Source organism: Rhinopithecus bieti, unplaced genomic scaffold (genome assembly GCF_001698545.2).
Source record: "Rhinopithecus bieti isolate Rb0 unplaced genomic scaffold, ASM169854v2 scaffold_26532, whole genome shotgun sequence".
Lineage (NCBI taxonomy): Eukaryota > Metazoa > Chordata > Mammalia > Primates > Cercopithecidae > Rhinopithecus > Rhinopithecus bieti.
Genome location: NW_016812934.1, coordinates 4,741,063 through 4,760,461, shown reverse-complemented (window position 1 = coordinate 4,760,461; position 19,399 = coordinate 4,741,063). Strand labels below are relative to the sequence as shown.

The window sequence follows — 19,399 nt, the reverse complement described above, 5'->3', positions numbered from 1 at the left end:
TCCGTTTCAAAATAAATAAATAAATAAATAAATAAATAAATAAATAAATAAATAAATAGATAAGCACACGGCAATATGGACCTTATTGGGTGTAAAGAAGTCTTTTTTCCATCTTTCTTTCTTCTATTCTTGGGAAATTATTTACATTATTTTGGAGAAAAGAGGCTTAATCCTTCTAGAGATGATTCCTCCCCAGGTCTTAAAAGTGGTCTTGCAATTTAAAGAATAAGAAAACAGACCTAAGTTGCCGTCTTTATCTGCATCCAAAATTATCTTAATGATCCTTATGAAAAGCTCCTTATTTCCCTGTTACAAAACAACAGGGCCTGAAAGCATGCTGTGAGATCCTGTTGGGGCTCTGCCATTTCCTAGCTGTGTAATTTTAGCCAGGTGAGTTTCCTCATCCATAGCATGACTCAAGGTTCAAGCCATACACTAGACACTTCCACTCTTCTTCAGATTATGATAAAATCAAAGCTTTTACAGGTTCAGTGCCTTTCTCAGAAATCACAGAATTGTAAGAACTGTAGCCAGGAATGAAATTTGATCCTCTGAATTCCAAACTCTTTCCTCTATGATGCTCTGCTTTAAAATTATTGGGAAAGTGTCATTGAAGACACTGGTAATGTTATATTAAAGATCAGTTCACCAAAGAGGTCAAAAAAAAAAAAAAAAAAAAAAAAAAAAATTATTAAAGAAGACCATTCTTATATAAGAAGTAGATATGACTGAATAACCTATCACGGATACTGTTTACTGTTTAACAGAGTATATTTATAATGCTAAATATTGGTGTCAAGATCATATATTTTCTAAATAGGTTTTAGGAACAAAGACACAAAGCTTATAAATACTGAAGGAATACAGCATGTTACTGCCTGAATACAAAGACTTAATTGACAATTTCTTCCTAGACATCTGTCTTTAGAATTTGGTGACCTAAAAAGTACTCTTAACATACCTAACAGCCCTAAAATATTCATGTGAAAGTGATAGTTTTCATGATGACATCAACTGTGCCTCACGATATTGCTCATTTGAACAGAGAAGGACAAATTCTCCTCAAAAGATGCTAATAATGTTTTTAAAATAAAAAACACAAAACAAAGTTCTTATATCTTAGTCACAAGATACCAATAAAACTGAATTTATGTCTAGTTTAATTGAACAATGGAAAAGTCAGCAGTTAAAGGGCAGATAAACTTCCCTTTGTCCCTCTTTTCCTGAGAAACTTTCAAATGTTGAAAATCAATTCCTTTTGTCCCCTTGTTATTCATCTGCTACACATTAAATAGAAATTCTGGGCATTGAGTGATCCCTGCAGAGTCTTTCATCTACAGAAAAGCCTGGTACAAATTAAATACTTACTCTCCCTCACAAATTATAGATATGTATTGTAGTAGACCATTGATTTATCAGTCCATGCCATTGCGAGTTCAGCTTGGTGAGAGCAGCCCATTGTAGTCCTTTATCTAAAGTTACTCTGGGGTTAAGGATTGTGATGCTATGTTAATTAACGTGGAGCATTACTATTCTGCTCTGATTTTGCAGGCTATATTTTAAAAATCATTTTGTTGGATATTGTGTTTTAGTTACTTTGCAGATCTTTGAGCCATTTAGCCTAGCTGTGTGTGTGTGTGTGTGTGTGTGTGTGTGTGAGACAAATATACTGGAACAATAATATATGTACTATTACCTCTAGCAACAATGTTACGCTATGAAATTACCATCATATGGGTTATCACAAATAATATGGAAGTACAGACTGTCTCCAAGATCTCTTAGAAATATTCAGTTGATGCAAACATTGTTTTAGCATTGGACTTTAGGACCAATAGCTAAGGCAGTGATTTCAATCCCAAGCCTGCCAGATGTCTTTGGAGAACACGGCTTACACGGTATCTATTAAATCCCAATTAGAAAGCAAGCATACACATATGCACATGCACACATACACAAAACACACACACACATAGAAACACACAAAGCCAAGCTATGAGTCTCTAAATAATCCTGGGAAGTTATAAGAATTTCACTTTAATTGGTAACCTACCAAACATATTCAAAACCTTTTTTGGCAAAGATTAGGTGTTCAATAAAAAGACAAATGTGATCAGCTCTTGGCAAATTTCACGAGTACCTTGACTTTCCCCACACTGTTTTAAATTTTTTTCCAAATATTTGTCTAAAGTGATCACCTTGAGTAAACAATGAGCACTCTAATGAATGAAAACTATCTTGTTTATTTGGAGCCTCCCAAGACGCCCCACCTCGCTTGAATCCTCCTGCTGATTGATAACTGCCAGCGCGTCCTCTGCTGCCTGACGCTTGGCCTCGGCGACCGTGCGCTCCATCTTGGCCCGCTCTGTCGTGATCATGTCGTGGGCTTTCCGCTCCGCCTCAGACACAGCCTTCTGCAGCTCCGTCATCGCCTGGCGCTTCACCTCGTTGACGGCCTCCTCTGTGTGCCAGTCAGGCCAAACCAGACAAGAAAACACTCTCGGTTAGCCCAAGTCATTGGATATGGATTACTTTTCTTTTAATTTTTTTTTTTCTTTTCGAGTCAGGTCTCACTATATTGCCCAGGCTGGTCTCGAACCCCTAGGCTCAAGTGATCCTCTGCATCAATCTCCCTTAGCAGCTGGAATTACAGGCGCCTACCAGCCACCATGCCCACTATCTGATTACTTTTTTATAGAATTCTATAGAACAAGCATAACTCTTATCCAAATGATTGGGCAGTTCCAGCAGTCTAAAAACTAGCAGATCTTTTGCCATAAGGGTGAAAATGTTTCTTTAACTTGAATTTATGGAAATATTTTTTGAAACTCCTATATCATTATTATAATTTTTTCATCAAATTGATGCCTCCAGAAATGATTCTGAAACCAGATAAGAAGTTAAAGGACAAGGACATTCGCAAGAAATCTGTCTGAATAATTCAGACACATAAAGTTAGTTTTCCACAATGGTATAAGTTAATATGAATATAGGAGAGTCCATAGGTCAAGCATTCAGAAAAAAAGAGAGGGAGAGAATGGATTTTACACACAAACAAGTAAGTGCAAACTATTAGTTGCTGGTATAATCTACAACACAATAGTGAAAAGGTAACTCAGATAGCAATTAAGTTACTACAGACCTTTTAACGAAAAATCAATGCTATAATGGACGATCCAGTTTTACTTTTGAAAAGTCATTTCCTGAGTAATGTAAGTATGTGCCTTTATAGATTAAATGATAGAGGTTTTAAAAAATAATCTCATTTTTACATTTTAAGTTGCTGTCCATTTACTTTACCAAATATATACAGTGGTTTTGCATAACCAACTGTTGCACTAGACAAATATAACTGAATCATACGATGGGCCAAAACAATCAGGCCTGACTGAGCCTGCAAGGTGTCAAATAAGCTCTTTATTTTTGGCTGAGGAAAGGGTGCAAAGATTCAACTAATGTACAACATAAGATTGACAACTAAAACAAGTAATTTCCATTAAAAAAATTAACTGTTCTAACTAACAGGGGAAAATATCCTCCCCCTGAATTCGTTTATCTAATTTTCATCTTTATTCAAAGCAAAATGACAATGATTAATTGAAAATTTAATAAGCACTAATTATTAACTTGGCAAACCTAGTACCAATTAACACTCTATTAAAACTAATTATGACATGTTTCATTCAAGTGTTTGCACTTAATTGTTTCACCCACTTAAAAGCACCTTAATTAAATGTTCTGTTTAATTAAAACATAGATTCCTAATAAAAATGTTTTACTGTAGATTAAAAATGTAAGAGATGAAAGTGTTCCTATGGTTTCTTCAATTCTTCTGGTTTATTTCACACATCTATCGTCCATGACTTGAGAATCATCAGAAGCTCTCCACTACTAATTAACTGTCATGACTTTTGTAGCCTCTGTCATTTTAGCAGCATTATATCTGAAGTACATTTCTTTGCAATTACTATCTGTTAGGTTTTATAAACTAAAATATAAGTAAAAGATCCATACTGGAAATATTAACTAAATTGTATTAAGCCTTTGTTAGCTGCTTTAAGATATGCATTTAAAATCTGTGTAGAATCAGAGTATTGCAAACAGCTTACAGCACCTTCTTCACTAGGAGGTGAAAAGATGCCTTTATTACCCTATCATAAACGACTTGGGGCACAAGGGAAGTACTGCCCTTCTAACTATACAGCCAGGGTCTAATTTAGTTTGAATATTCAAGGTGAATTAAAATTCTATCTAAGTGGTAATACAGGACAATAATTTTTGCTTATGATCAAAGCTGTAGCTTGACTAATTGTATATGCAAATCAGGCAATTTATATTTAAATTATGCATTCCTATTCTAATCCCACAGGCATATACAGATCAGCAAAGAGAATTGGTAGGACATTTGCAAGGTGCTTGAATATTTATTACCAACTGCAAACATTCTCTGATCGTGTAAAAATATACTGAAGAAAACATTCAGTTACAAATTTAAAACCATCTTTATGTTAGATATTTTTTCCAGTTTCATAAAGACCCCTTGTAACTTTTGAGTGCATTTGTTACTTTTGCTTTTAAAATACTACTTTTAGAGGAGAATATGGCCTTGAACAATTGTTTGGATTTCTAATCTTTAAAAATGTGTGTTGTTATGTTATTATACTGTATTATTCGGGGCAATGTGAAAGATTTGCATAGGGTCTGTAGATTAAATAAGTCTTGTATCAATGTGAATGTCTTGATTTTGGTAACTGTACTGAAGTTAAGTAGAATATTCTTGTTCTGGGTAAACTGACATTCAAATCATTTAAGGTAAAGAGAAATTATGTCTGCAACTTACTCTCAAAATGATTAGAAATATACATATATATATATTTAAGAGAAAGAAGGGGATGCAAGAGAGGAAAAGATAAAATACTAAAGCAAGTATGATAAAATAAGAGAAACTAGGTGAAAGTTATAGAGGAATTTTTTGTACTTTTTTTGTAACTTTCCTGCATGTTTGAAATCATTTCAAAATAAAATGATGCAAAAAGCTATATAGATGTACTTTCAAGCACAGGGTATACCTGTTGTAATTATAATTTTCTGTGAAAGTGGATGCATTTGTTATGCTACATCAAGTTTTGGGTGTTCTGCCCCTTTTGTATTTTTCAAACACTTTATTCACCTATCTTTTGCGACACAGATAACGTATAATAATTTCATTGCAAAGACACACTTTATAGGTTTTCTTCAAAAAAATTTTTTTGCCCATAGCCAATTTTAGAAACCTAGGATAAAAGCTTTCAAATTATAACAAGCTGAGTGCAGATGTCACATTCTGCCCTTGGTGTTTTCATCATGTTGGATGCCTTGACACTGAACACTAGAAATGCCATTTAAGAAGCCTATAAAGATAAATATTATAAGTAGTTACTGGAGATTTCTAGACGAAACTATCATCCATACTTGGAGGATTTAATATACTCCTTAAAATTTAGCATCTATCCATAGAAAACTATTCTTAAACTGTTTTTAAGCAGCAGTTTAGGGATACCACTGTGAGAAGAATACAAATTTAATGTCATATTTTAGATTGAAAACCTACTGTAGATGATAGGCACTGTAACAAATAATCTAAACACTTCCTAGATAAGGTTTAACCCTTCTTGGAGAGGGCAAGCACACAACAAAAACAAGGACTGCTCTTAAGTCCCCAAAACCTAAATTACACCCAGAATTAGGTTAAAAAACCCCCAAAACAGACAGTAAAGAAAAATAATAGTGGATTCAATAGATAACAATATGACATGTAGGGAAAAATAAACAACTGACTAAGTGGAAAATACATAGTGCAGTTATGAATCTGCGTCCAATTGCTTCCCACTTATGGTAGGACTTCCTTTGTGCATAGCTATTCAAGTTGACTTTCCAACAAAGGTGCTATATTCAGAAAAATCTGTTCTCACTTAATAGCAGTCAAACAAAGACTTGAGCAGATAATAGCACATAAGGAATTTGGATTACACAAGACCTTACTGGCAATTTTTCTTTATGAACTATCAAGAATTTCACTTAAATATACTTAAAAAGGGAAGTGCAGAGAAAAGACTCACTCTTCTGAACATAAAGTCACCCTTCTTCTGTCCAGAATCACAATTATTTGTACCTCTTATTGGAATAAGTTGCACTGACAGCTTAGAAATGGAAGAGAAAATGGTCAGAAGGAAGATGTCCGTCTTTTCAGGTAGGTGGTACTCAGCATATTTTTAACAGCTTGAGAGTACCACATAACTATTATCGTAAATCTGGTAAAACTACACAGTTCAGCAACATATGTATTTTTAACCTTTAAGCTAAATGGACCCATCTAATTTGCATATTGGACGTGCAAGACAGCTTTCTGATTCTTAATCTGGGCTACTAAACCTACAATGCTATCAGATTTTAAAGCTCATTATCACTCTTACAAAAACAGGTATTTCTTGGAAAACGTATAAAAATACTTGGATAAGATACATGTGACTAAAGAGTCAGCAAGTTACACAGAACTACAAACACAGCTGAGTGAAATCCCAAAGAGAAATCTTGTGTAGAAAAGAAACAAAACATCTGTCCCCTGACTCTTCAGTTTGTACTGTTTGTAGAAGTAGCATTTCCCAGTTTCCCAACTCAAAAAGACAAACTATTTTAAGAGTTGGAGTTACAGTAGCTGAAAGCCATAATATGTTTTTCATGGCCTCTTCAACTCTTGAAACAGGTTTTGTTTCATCTCCTGAGTTGATTTTCAAAAGGTTTTGCTTGCTAGGTGGTTCCATCAAAATTCTCACAGATCTGGACTTCTTTAAGCCCAATAACAAGTCAGTGGGTCATGAGGAGCTTTAAATCTATTATTACAAAATACAGAGCAGCATCTTGTAATGGAAAGCAGACAGTGTATATGAAAAGCAAAAATAAATGTTTAGTAACTTTGTTATTTCACTTAAAAAGTAATTTAGCTCTGATTGTTGAATACTAATTAGTACAGAAGAACAATTTTAAAAGTCGATTGTAACCAAAAAGTTATCTGAGTACTTCAACAAGTCAACTAGATTTGATGTGGGTTTTTTTTTTTTTTTAAGAATGCAGGAGAAAGGGCTGAAGTATGCAATTTAATTTCTAAGACACTAGATTTTTTTCACCAAAGAAAAAAAATGCATGCAAGCTAAGACCTCCTATGCCAAGTTTCAGCCTGAAATCATTATGGCCCTGAAAAAAAAAAGGAGTTTTATAATGGAAATATTGCCAGCTTCTCAATTATAGTGAAACTGGCAGATGTTACGAAAATAAAAATGATTTCATCTTGTAATCAGGCCTGGTTTAAGAATATTAATCAGGTGTTTTGTTTTGGTTTGCTTTGTGGTTTTTGTTTTGTTTTATTTTTGCTGTTGTTGTTGTTAGCAGTAAAATCCTCTCTTGTCATTCCTCACATCACTGCATTAACAACTGCACACAGCTGCCAGAACACGAAACTCATGTTTTTAAACAATTCTTACCAGCTTTCTTCCAGATCTCCTCTGGCACGTATCCAGACGCAGGCCTGTGAAGGAATTCCCGATGCGCGTCTATGAAAAGGATGGGAAGGGGGTGGAGAGAGGAGGAGAGTACTGTAAGCACACTTATGTCATTGTACAGAGTGAAAGTAAGCAATGCCCATTCTCCTGGCTTCTCTACAAAAACACAATTTTAAAAGGCTAAACATTTCACTTCTTGAAAATACACAAAAATAGCAAGGCCTGTCATCAAAGCCTAAGGAAAATAGGTCATTGGTCTAAATGCCCTGCATGCTCAAAGCCAAAGCAACTTGAGTTCATTATACAATATGATGTTTAGGAACACTGTTCTCACCACTTTCTGACTATGGAGACTTCTATAGATATATTTTGTTAAAGAAAATAAATTGTATTTGGTAGTTTTCCTTTCAAGAGTCAAATTGGTGGTTAAAAAATCAAATGTTCAGGTAATGTAATTTCCACAGAGCTCTGATTCTTCCACCTTTCTATGAATAGCAAGCTCCACTCTATGGCTAACCAGTTCTCACACTTAATTAATTCTTAAAAATCTCAGTGAGCATTAAAATTTTTCACACAAATTAGATCATATGGATTTGACAAGGGTAGAAGCCAGAAAGACTCATTGGAATGGATTCACAGACATTCTGTTGAGCAAAGAGAATTAGCCCATGCTTTCCAGAAAAGGAAATGAAGTTCCACGTTAAATTAAATGCTGTGCTTAGTATGCTTCTCAGATTTTAAAAGTTTAAGAAAACAACTAATAATAACTTTGATACAGGAATGCTAACTCCTAAAATAATATGGTCATGGAAATAACACAAAACATTTTATAGTACTTATATATGCTCGAAAGTAAACAAAGTGCATACAGTCTTCCATAGCTAAAATATGCATTTCACGTCTTCCATATCGGATTTTCAATAAAAGCCTCCTTATATAGAAGAGTTCAGTAAGAAAAAAATCATTTTAACTTTTATAAAACACAATTATTAAACCCATGATAAATTCTGAGGAAAACTGAAATTTTCTCTATGTGTAGAGTAAATGTTGAGTAGCATATATGTTTAAACAATACTTTATCTAATGGTTATGTTGAAGATCAAGACATTCAGTCCAGTCTCCTATATTTTATGGTGCTACACAATGTCAAAAATAAAGAGAAGCACGATCAGTTTAGCTAAGTATATGTTATTACATTTGAATGCTTTAAATACATTTGAATGCTTTGAATTCTTGCAGGGCACATAGATTATCAACTGGCAAGAACATTAGATTTTCTCAACTATTCTGAATTAGCAAAAATTTACTATAGCTTGGTAAGGAATATATGGAAACTCTCTATATCATCTTTGCAATTTTTTAATCTAAAATTATTCCAAATATTTAAAAGTTTATTTTCAAAAGCTTACACTGTGATGTCATGACTACTTAATAGGATGGACTGGAAATATCTATGCATTCTCCTGTGTGTATTCATTTCTACAAAGTAAATGACAAAATAAAACGTTTTTACTGAAGTAACTTTCATTCTTAAGGCAAGATAAAGCTGGTACATAGACAACCTAAGAGTAAATGTGATATAACGAATTAGATTTATCAAGATTATCTTCCTTACCACTATAACTATTTCCAGAAGAAATAAAGTGCAATCAAGTTCATATTTAGCCATGTGACACAGTACAACACAGATATTAACTTATGACAACATTTAAAGACAACTTTTAAGGAGAAAAGACTTTGATTTAAGCATAATTTATTGGATAAGAATGAGAACAGATCTGCAAAGTCTGAGGAAAGAAAAAACATGACTCCAAAGTAGCAACTCTTTTTTTCATTTATTGTGTTAAGAAGAGACCTGTAGTTTATAAAAAAATATTATTTTTTCATTATTATCATTATTATTTTTTGAGACGGAGTCGTGCTCTGCTGCCCAGGCTGGAGTGTACTGGCATGATCACAGCTCACTGCAACCTCTGCCTCCTGGGTCAAGCGATTCTCCTGCCTCAGCCTCCCGAGTAGCTGGGATTACAGGCACATGCCACCAAGCCCAGCTAATTTTTGTATTTTTAGTAGAGATGGGGTTTCACCATGTTGGCCAGGCTGGTCTCAAACTTCTGACATCAGGTCACCCAGCCTCCCAAAGTGCTGGGATTACAGGTGTGAGCCACTATGCCCAGCCTATAAACACTATTTTTTGATTAAATAGTCGAGTATTATGATAAAGAACAGGAAAGGAAATGTTTAGGTATTCAAAGTCCATGCATGAAAGATGCTAATTACCAGCCTCAGGCAACATAGGCTGAAGAAAGTTAGTTCTAGCGTCCAGTGAAGCCAGCTATTGACCATGGAACACTGAGTATGTTCGTTTGTCCATGTCTCAGATGCCTCATCTATAATAAAGTGAGGACAATACTACTATTATTTGAGAGCACTGCTATGAGGATTGAAGGAAATACCTCCTATTACATACACATCCTAAACTCTCATTATCTGGTATTTGTTATTATCCTCATTACTATCATCATTATTATTACTACATGCTCTTGTAAGAATGACTATATAATTATTTCCTTATAAATAACTAAGGTGAAGAGAATATTGTAAAGTTTATCTTTTCTCTCAATGTTAAAAATCCAAATACCACAAATTTTGAAGAGAACAAAGCCATTAAAGAAGTTTGGATTAAGCAATATACACCAAGTAATTTTTTAAACTCCCAGAATCTATGTTGCTTGGAAACAGAAAATATTTCTATAGTTCACAATTCACTGCCTTTGTCCTTGGAAGCAAAACCTTCAAATTTCTTAGATGACACTTTAAAAATTTTACTTGAGCCTCACCCATGAATGTTTATAACACCCAAGTTGACTCAAATATTAACGTGCCAGGCTCAATTGACCTTCCACCTTCTATGGGCTGCACAGCAGGTGTCTTGAGGGTACATATACCACACTGGAAAGTTGTACAATGTTTCACCTTGGCTACAGCTTCCTAAATTTCTCACTGACATATTGCCATGTCCACATATTCTCAAACTTTAACTGACTTAGAAACCCAATAGAAATGCTAAAGCCAATTATGCAAAAGTTTTCTTAATGATAACCTACCTTCTAAAAGACGGTTTTTCAAAATAGCAGAATCTAAAGGGAAATAATTATATATACGTATTTTACAACATCCTCTCCAGTTCTAAGTTAGTGTACTCGATAAATGTCAGGTCTACCAACAAAAAGAACAGAGTGATTGGTAGCAGGTGTACTCCTCAGAAATCTATTTGATACCCTGATAAACACTACTTTATAGCTTCAGAAACCAAATGACTAATACAATTAATATCTCATCTTCTGATTAAGCAGCAGCAATATCAGAATCTATATAAGGAAAACTGAGTTTGAAAAACAAAACAAGGGACAATTCTCTCCTAGGACTTTACTATTTTAGAATACTGGCTAATCTGGACACATCTACCTAAAACACCCTAAGATTCTAAGGCTTAGATTCTAAAGAAGCTAATTCTTAACCATTAACTCGTCAGCACCTATAAAATATCAATTGCTATAAAAAGGAATCATTGTTCTAAAATGTAGTGGTAAAAGCAAAGACAGAAGAATCTGTACAAGATGGTTTAAAATGTGAAGTGTGTGTGTGTGTGTGTGTGTGTGTGTGTGTGTGTGTATGCAACTACTGAAAGATGAAAACATTATAGAAAAGTCCTTCTAAGTTAAGTCTAGCTTGCTTTGGGTTGCAAATTGCTTGGGGGGGATGTAAGGGGATGAGGATGAAGGGAGCCTCTTGAAAATAATTCACGTCTATAAAGAGAGGAGACCAGGTCGTAGTGACAGAAAATGGTGTAAGAAATGTGAAAGAACAGAAAGAGCAATCTATGATGTATGAAAGAGATGGAAGATGCACTACACTTACGACAGGATGGAGACCATTGGATACTAGATACTGCAAGGGCCGCCATCAATATACATGAAGGGATGAGCTGATAGCCTTTGGAGAAGCAATGTGACCTCATATGACCCAGGACAGCAATGCTCAAAGCTTGGCAGCACCTAGGTATGGCCTTCATCCTGTAGTGGGCAGAGTGAGGCTGTGATCATGATAATATCTATTACAAAAACCATCAAAAGAAAGAAAGAGTTAAGTAATTTTATCTTTACAAAACCACCTACTTTTAAGGATGATACATTCTGAAATCTTCACACTAGGTTTCAGAAGCCTAAATCCAACCTAGAAGCTAGCAACTGCTTTAGGATTTCCATTTTTTACAACAAACATACTTAATGCTCCAGGAAGTAACCATCTCCTCTTAATTTTAAAAGATGGACATATTTAACTAATAGTCCCGTATTTTTAAACCCAATATAGTTAAGTACAGTAGGCATCTGCATTATGAAGTAAGCTGAATAACAGAGATTAATTTCATGATGTGATTTAAAGAAATCAATACAAGGGTACAAAACTCCAAACATTTACATGCAAATATACACAGAATAACTTGCTTGTGTTTTTCATATTCTGAGAGTATAGAAGTGGAACTATTTCATTGGCTGGAAGAAATCTATTTTTCTATAGACTTGTATTATGAATTAGGGTCACAAAGGTACAACAGATTTACTATATTTAAGACAGGAGTCTTTTCTAATCTCTGTGCCTATTAAAGTAGCCAACTGCTTAGAAGTACTTTGTAGATGAAAAAATACTCAATACACAATCTTGAATGCCAAGGAAAAACTTTACTAATTTCATTTACCACTCTTCTTTAAAGTTCATTTCATTTTATTTTTTTAATTTTTTAATTTTATTTTTTGAGTCAAGGTCTTGCTCTGTTCCTCAGGCTGCAGGGCAGTGGCACAAACATGGTTCACTGTCACCTTGACCTCCTGGGCTCAAAGAATCCTCCCATCTTAGCCTCCTGAGCAATTGGGACCACAGGCATGCACCATCATGCCCAGCTAATTTTTTGATTTTTGGTAGAGAGGGGGTCTCACTGTGTTTTCCAGGCTGGACTCAAACTCCTGGACTCAAGGGATCCTCTCACCTCAGCCTCCCAAAGTGCTGGGATTACAGGCATGGGCCACTACTCCCAGCAGAAAGTTATTTTTTGAGAATGTGCATCTAAATAATAGTAACAGCTAAGCTATAACACATCTACTATGTGTCAGGCACTGTCTCATAAGTTTTTTACCTATTAAATCATTATACAGAAACGCTTATAAAATATGTATTACCATCCCCATTTTACACAAGGAAACTGAAGCACAAAGAGATTATGACCTGCCAAAGGCCGCAAAACTAATATGGAAAGGAATGAGTAATTTGAATCTAGAAATTCTACTGAGTTTGTGCTTTCAACCTTCATGCTAGGTTTCCTGAGGATTTAGAGAGCAATGAGAAATTCCATAATTCAATCATATGACAATCATAAAACTTGCCAGCTAGCAGTATTTTAAAATACTAATTCCTCTACCAACCCACTTGGGACAAGGGATGGTATTAATTCAACAAGCTCCTGAGTTACTAAGCTTTTTTTTTTCGAGACAGAGTCTCGCTCTGTCCTCCAGGCTGGAATACAGAGGTACGATCTCGGTTCACTGCAACCTCCTTCTCCAGGGTTCAAGCAATTCTCCTGCCTCAGCCTCCCGAGTAGCTGGGACTACAGGGTGCACCACCACATCTGGTTAATTTTTTGTACTTTTAGTGGAGACGGGGTTTCACTCTGTTAGCCGGGATGATCTCGATATCCTGACCTAGTGATCTGCCCGCCTCAGCCTCCCCAAGTGTTGGGATTACAGGCGTCAGCCACCACTCCCGGCTCTAAGTTTTTTATGAATGCTAAATTTGATTTTTCATTACACTTAAACAAAACTTTTTAATATTTCTATCTCTGGCAAGTACTAAACTCTTAACAAAACAGAGTGAAAGTATTTTCTAAATTTACTACTACGTCATCACAATGTTCATACATTTTTTAAAAGCACAGGGAAAGTGCATTTATATTTTAGAATTTATGTCCAGTCTCTGACATTAGCCTTAAACCTATAATTAGAAAAAAAATTTTGGCCAGGTACAGTGGCTCACGCCTGTAATACTAGCACTTTGGGAGGCCAAGGTGGGCAGATCCCTTGAGCTCAGGAGTTCAAAACCAGCCTGGGCGATAAGGCAAAACCCCATCCCTACAAAAAATACAAAAAAATTAGCTGGGTGTGGTGGCGGTCACCTATAGTCCCAGTTACTTAGGGGCTGAGGTGGGAGCCCAGGAGGTCAAGGCTGCAGTGAGCCGAGATTATGCCACCACACTTCACCCTGAGTGACAAAGTGAGACCCCGTCTCAAAAAAAAAAAAAAAAAAAAAAAAAAAAAAAAAAAAAAAAAAAAAAAAAAAAAAAAAAAAAAAAAAAAAAAAAAAAAATTAAAAAAAAAAAAAAAAAACAAACAAACAACAACAACAAAAAAAAAACATGCGGAAGACTTCTAGAAAACAAAGAGAGAACACACAGATACAAGACAAACTACAGAAAGATTCTAGAATAGTCAAAAGCTAGTAAAAAGGAAAGTAATTTAAAAGAAAAATGTCAGGAGCCAAGAGAGTGATGTGACAACATTCTGAGAGAAAAAGGAACCAAAGACAAAGAAAGGAAAAAGATCTACTATGGAGATTCTGACAAGCACTTCAGAAAACATACAAAGTGCTAACCAGCAACTGTCTCTCTATACATACAAAAGTAATTCTACTTCAGTGGTCAAATCTCTCAGTTCTGATCACATTATCTTGCTCTTCTTCTGTGAAGTATAACATGTCATAAAACTTAAATGTATAACTAAGTCATACTTTGAAAATAGAGACAGCTGTGTTAAAATTTGCTTTTTAATTTCATTAAGAGTTGGATATTTGGAGTTTTCCCTGGAAAGTAAATGAGTAACAACAGTAAAAATAATAAATATCTATTATTTCAAGAAAACCTACCTTATGAAAAGTCTTTCAAGATGTCAACTTGCATTTTATTTAAAGAACAGAAATACCATTATGAATTCAGTGTATACTCAGTTACTCAGTGTTAAAAACTGTTTCAGAGGTTATTCAAAAAAGAGATTTTAGTATCTTGGGAAAATCCTTTTTTTTTTTTTTTTTGAGACAGAGTCTTGCCCTGTCATCCAGGCTGGAGTGCAATGGCGTGATCTCGGCTCACTGCCACCTCCGCCTCCCAGGTTCAAGTGATTCTCCTGCCTTAGCCTTCCAAGTAGCTGGGATTACAGGCATGTGCCACTATGCCTGATTAATTTTTTGTTGTTGTTTTTTATCTTTAGTAGAGAAGGGGTTTCACCATATTGGCCAGGCTGGTCTCGAACCCCTGACCTTGTGATCCGCCTGCCTCGCCCTTCCAAAGTGCTGGGATTACAGGTGTGAGCCACTGCGTCTGGCCAGGAAAACTCTTAAAATTCAATTAGTAATAGATTAATTGAGTTATTTTACTAACCCCCTATACTCACTTAATTCTACAGATATATTTCATAAGTGAGAATGGGATTGAGTTTAACAAGCAAAACACATCAGTCATGAAAGTTACATTCTTCTCTGTGAAGTCCCCAAATATAATCTTAAAATGCTAAGAATGTGTGTATGACTAAACATTCCCAGTGTTTCCAAGTTAGGGATATAAGTAGGACAATATTTTGAACCAAAGATATCTTCTATAATATATTCTGAAGGTCTCATTTGAGACCAGACAGTAGTTTAAGAAGCAAAAGAATTAGGCTAAAAGAAATACATACCACTGTGGGATACGGAGATCTAAATGTATATAAAGATATAGACATATCCATAGCTTTATCTGCACACGTGCACTCCATTAAACACTTTCCAGCCACAGAAAATAGATTTATCAGCCAATAATCTCCAATCCTTTCATTACACACATCAATTCATTCAACTCCAAAGCCTGGAAGAGGAACTTAGAAAGCACTTAATGTAAATGATTGTGGCCCATAATTACAAACCACCTGTCCCCTTATTTACAGCCATAGCTCTGTCTCAGAAAATAGTACACAAGGCTGAAAGAATCAGCTAGTAAGGATGTACAGTGAAAAAAACTGTCAAAACACTATTGGATGCTAAAACTTGCACACTGCAGAGTTCTACACAGATTTTCTCTAAAGTTATAATAGTGTCTTAATGGCAACTTAGGATTCTGTGTCCATAAAGAACATAATGTCTTAATGTTGTCTATAAACAAAGAAATTAAATGCTGTACTCTTTGACTAATATAACCTACAAAAGCTTAAAGCCAAACAAACATGTCAGGTTTAACAAAACAAAATCCATTGAATATCACTAAAAATAGTATAGTTTGCGTACTTTTAAAAAGGAGTTTTTTAAAATCAACTTTATTATTTTGGTTATGTAACAGGGACAATGAACCTCTCTTCCTGGAAAACATGATATACACCTATATCACCAGAATCTGACTGTAGCAGTAGTGACTATACAAAAAATGGTCCTTGTTCTATGTGCTGATAACTCACTGAGGTATGAAGTCTGATCAATTTCGGAGATGTTTCTTTTACAGTAGATGGCAGATGATAGCAATCTGGTCAGTTTGGTCAACTGAATTGAGGTAACTATCCTATGGCCTTAACACTAGCTATTCACTTGCCTTCTTCCACTAGACCCAAAGGCCCTCAAAGAAAGAAATGAAGACTCTTTTTCCTTCATTAGAACGCCTAGCACAATGCCTGGCATACAGTAAGCACTCAGTAAATAAGTACTGACTCAATGAATGTGTTCAATACAATAAGCCAAACTAGATGTTTTAACTCCCTAAGTTTTACTTACTTTAAGGCTCTCAGTTTTTGCCTAGACTGGATAGTTACAAATGTCTCCTCTGTCCTAAGCAAATATCTCATGATTAATCAATTTTTGTTCATAATAAGGAAATAAACACAAGACTTTTTTTTCACTCTGCTCTAAATAGTTTGGTTTCGACCAATACTAGGCTCAAACCAAATGTAATTCTGTTTTCGCTGCTTGCCTTACTGCGACCTGACAAATACAGTTTTGTCTTTAAAATATGCTTTAGAATAATACTGGTTGGGTAAATTAAGTGACTTAGACTCTTCCATTATTTAATACTTCTGACAATAGGCATTCAGCATTCAGAGATTAGCAAAAATCTACAAACCTAAGTGCATAGAAAGCTACACTGGCTGGGAACAAATTGAAAACAATAATGTGATAAATAGACAGATCATATATTTCAAGTTTTTAACTTTTGATAATCAGTCATAATACTAATGAGGCCAAAGTTATGAGCTTAATCTGCACGTTTTGCAGCATGGACAGTACTCTAACTTGAATTAGCAGATGGGTATGGGGGCTAATCACATAAGAGAATATAAGAGAACAAGAATCCACAGAAATCCATCTAAGTAAGTTTACTCAAAAAGTATTCACACGTAATAGGTGGTAATGTCAGCGACAAAACCATATTATTAATTTAGGTAAAAGTTCACAGGCCACACAAAAATTCTTTCAGGTTGACGATTTCTTTCAACATATATGGGATTATATTCTATCTATAACCCTAACAATTCCCAAATATCAATAAGTAATACAATTACATACTAACATTCCATTTCTAAGGCACATCTATATCCTATTATAAAACTAGAATTAATACAATCATGATCAAGTAATGCAAGTTAAGATCAAATCAAAGGAAGAGTGCTGCATCGTTATCATTAATTTAAAAATAGCTGTAGGCAAAATATATAGTTTTTAGGTCTCTCTTTCTGGGCAGGGGCTGTTGAGAAAAAAGTAAAAAAAAAATATACACACACACACACACACACACACACACACACACATATATGTGCGTGTATATCTGAGATTCAACTAACAAGACTGTCTTACGGGCTGTTTCCTGAATTAATAATTTGAAACATACATCACCGTGTGCAGTGCTAACATTGGTATGCAGTGGCAGAATTCACTAGAGATCTTGATGGAAGTGCCTAAGCCCCAGGCCCACTGCCTGAGATTGTTTTTGCTGTTTTGAGGCATTATGAAGGAGTGCAAGTTTTAGTTAAGCACATGAAATTTTGGTTCAGTGCTGAAACTCTGCCATCGGCTCAATACATTCACCTGGAAAAGGAATTTAAGTTTTGTAGCAATCTCTGTCTATGCCAATCTGCCCAAATTCCTAACAGACAGATAAGACATATTGGAGGATATGTAAATTGTTTATTGTCTTAAAATTCCTTGCATATCCTTTAATTTTAAAAGGAAGTTAAAAATAAAGTCAGCATTAACAGCATAAGAAATATGTGTTCGAGATACTCATCTGAAGAAAAGTTACCTAGTGTAACTGGGTCTGGGTTGACGGGACTCTGCTGCCTGGAGTGACTGCTGCTACTGCCGCCACCTTTTTTTAAGTCCTCGGCGTCACTGTATCGCCGGATCCAGTAATTCAGTTCTTCCCGGTCTGCTTCTTGACACCGCCTTAGTACGGTGAGAGATCGCCTTGTTTTTTCTACCATGTCCATTATGCAGTTTAACAGCTATGTGGGAAAGGGGAGAATAGGGAAGAGTATATAAATCATCACAACTAAAGATTTTACTGAATAGTGAAACAAACCATTTCAGGACAATGAAGGAAGCAATTTTATCCCTGAAGGTTTTGGTCTAGTATTTTCTATGGCTAGATTTGAATTTAGAGCCAAGAGATGAGAAAATTCAATGGGAATGAGAAGATGGATGTATGAACATGAGACAGAAGGGAAATTTCACCTGAAGGCACTATCGCCAGTAAATCCACCTCTCTAAATGCTAATCCCATTACTTTATAAATTAAATAACCTTTTCACAATAAAACAGTAGCCCACTGATCTGGCTTTGAGAATCCCTTTCCAAGATCTAAACATTTCTCTTAAGTGGCTTTCATATCAATTTAGAAATCAAATCCTACATTCTACTTCAAATATTCTCGCTCATTATTTTTTTCAAGGATAGCAGGAAACATAATACCTTCAAAGGATCACCACGCTTTTATTTTATCACATAACCTCACTCCAGTTGTTTTCCAAACATTTTTTAATCCCAAATGATTACTGATGTCTTACGTGGTCAAGATGTTTCCACTCTTCTGCCCATTCTCTGTCTGTTAGTCTGTGATCAATCATTTCTTCTTGACGTGTGCCATGCAACCCTACAAAAATAGAGAAGGCTGAATAACCCTAAAACGTTCAGTATACAACCCATACACACACAGACTCACAGCAAGGGCTATGTGGGCAAACTCAATGATGTAAAAATACATTTGATTTTGAATGGCATGAATCATACTTAGATTCAGAATTACCTAATAGGTTCCTCACAGAAAGATAAAATACTAGAACTAGAAGGAATTTTAGAGGTCAGCTGGTCAGAAGACTTTATTTTACGCACAAGAGACAGTTAAGTGACACCAAGCCCACAGCTAGTTATCCACGCAACACTCTGTAAGTAACAATATATTCTAACTCTTTTTTTTTTTTTTTTTTTTTTTTTTTTTTTTTTTTTTGAGACTGAGTCTCACTCTGCCGCCCAGGCTGGAGTGCTGTGGCCGGATCTCAGCTCACTGCAAGCTCCGCCTCCAGGGTTCACGCCATTCTCCTGCCTCAGCCTCCCGAGTAGCTGGGACTACAGGCGCCCACCACCTCGCCCGGCTAATTTTTTTGTATTTTTTAGTAGAGACGGGGTTTCACCGTGTTAGCCAGGATGGTCTCGATCTCCTGACCTCGTGATCCCCCCGTCCCGGCCTCCCAAAGTTCTGGGATTACAGCTTTGAGCCACCGCCCCCGGGCTCTAACTCTTAATAAATA

The 19,399-nt window shown here is 35.5% G+C and overlaps 1 protein-coding gene across 9 annotated transcripts in view; it reads right to left on the bottom strand.

Moving 5' to 3' along the window:
- RUNX1T1 (RUNX1 partner transcriptional co-repressor 1) overlaps nt 1-19,399 on the bottom strand; it is a 155,004-nt gene that overhangs the window by 12,483 nt on the left and 123,122 nt on the right. For all 9 annotated transcript variants that reach the window (XM_017847350.1, XM_017847352.1, XM_017847351.1 and 6 more), the window contains 4 exons: nt 18,659-18,744; nt 17,896-18,097; nt 7,518-7,586; nt 2,271-2,461 (listed from right to left, as the gene is read on the bottom strand). In XM_017847350.1, coding sequence (XP_017702839.1) covers nt 2,271-2,461; nt 7,518-7,586; nt 17,896-18,097; nt 18,659-18,744 — 548 coding nt within the window. The remainder of the gene's footprint in view (nt 1-2,270; nt 2,462-7,517; nt 7,587-17,895; nt 18,098-18,658; nt 18,745-19,399) is intronic.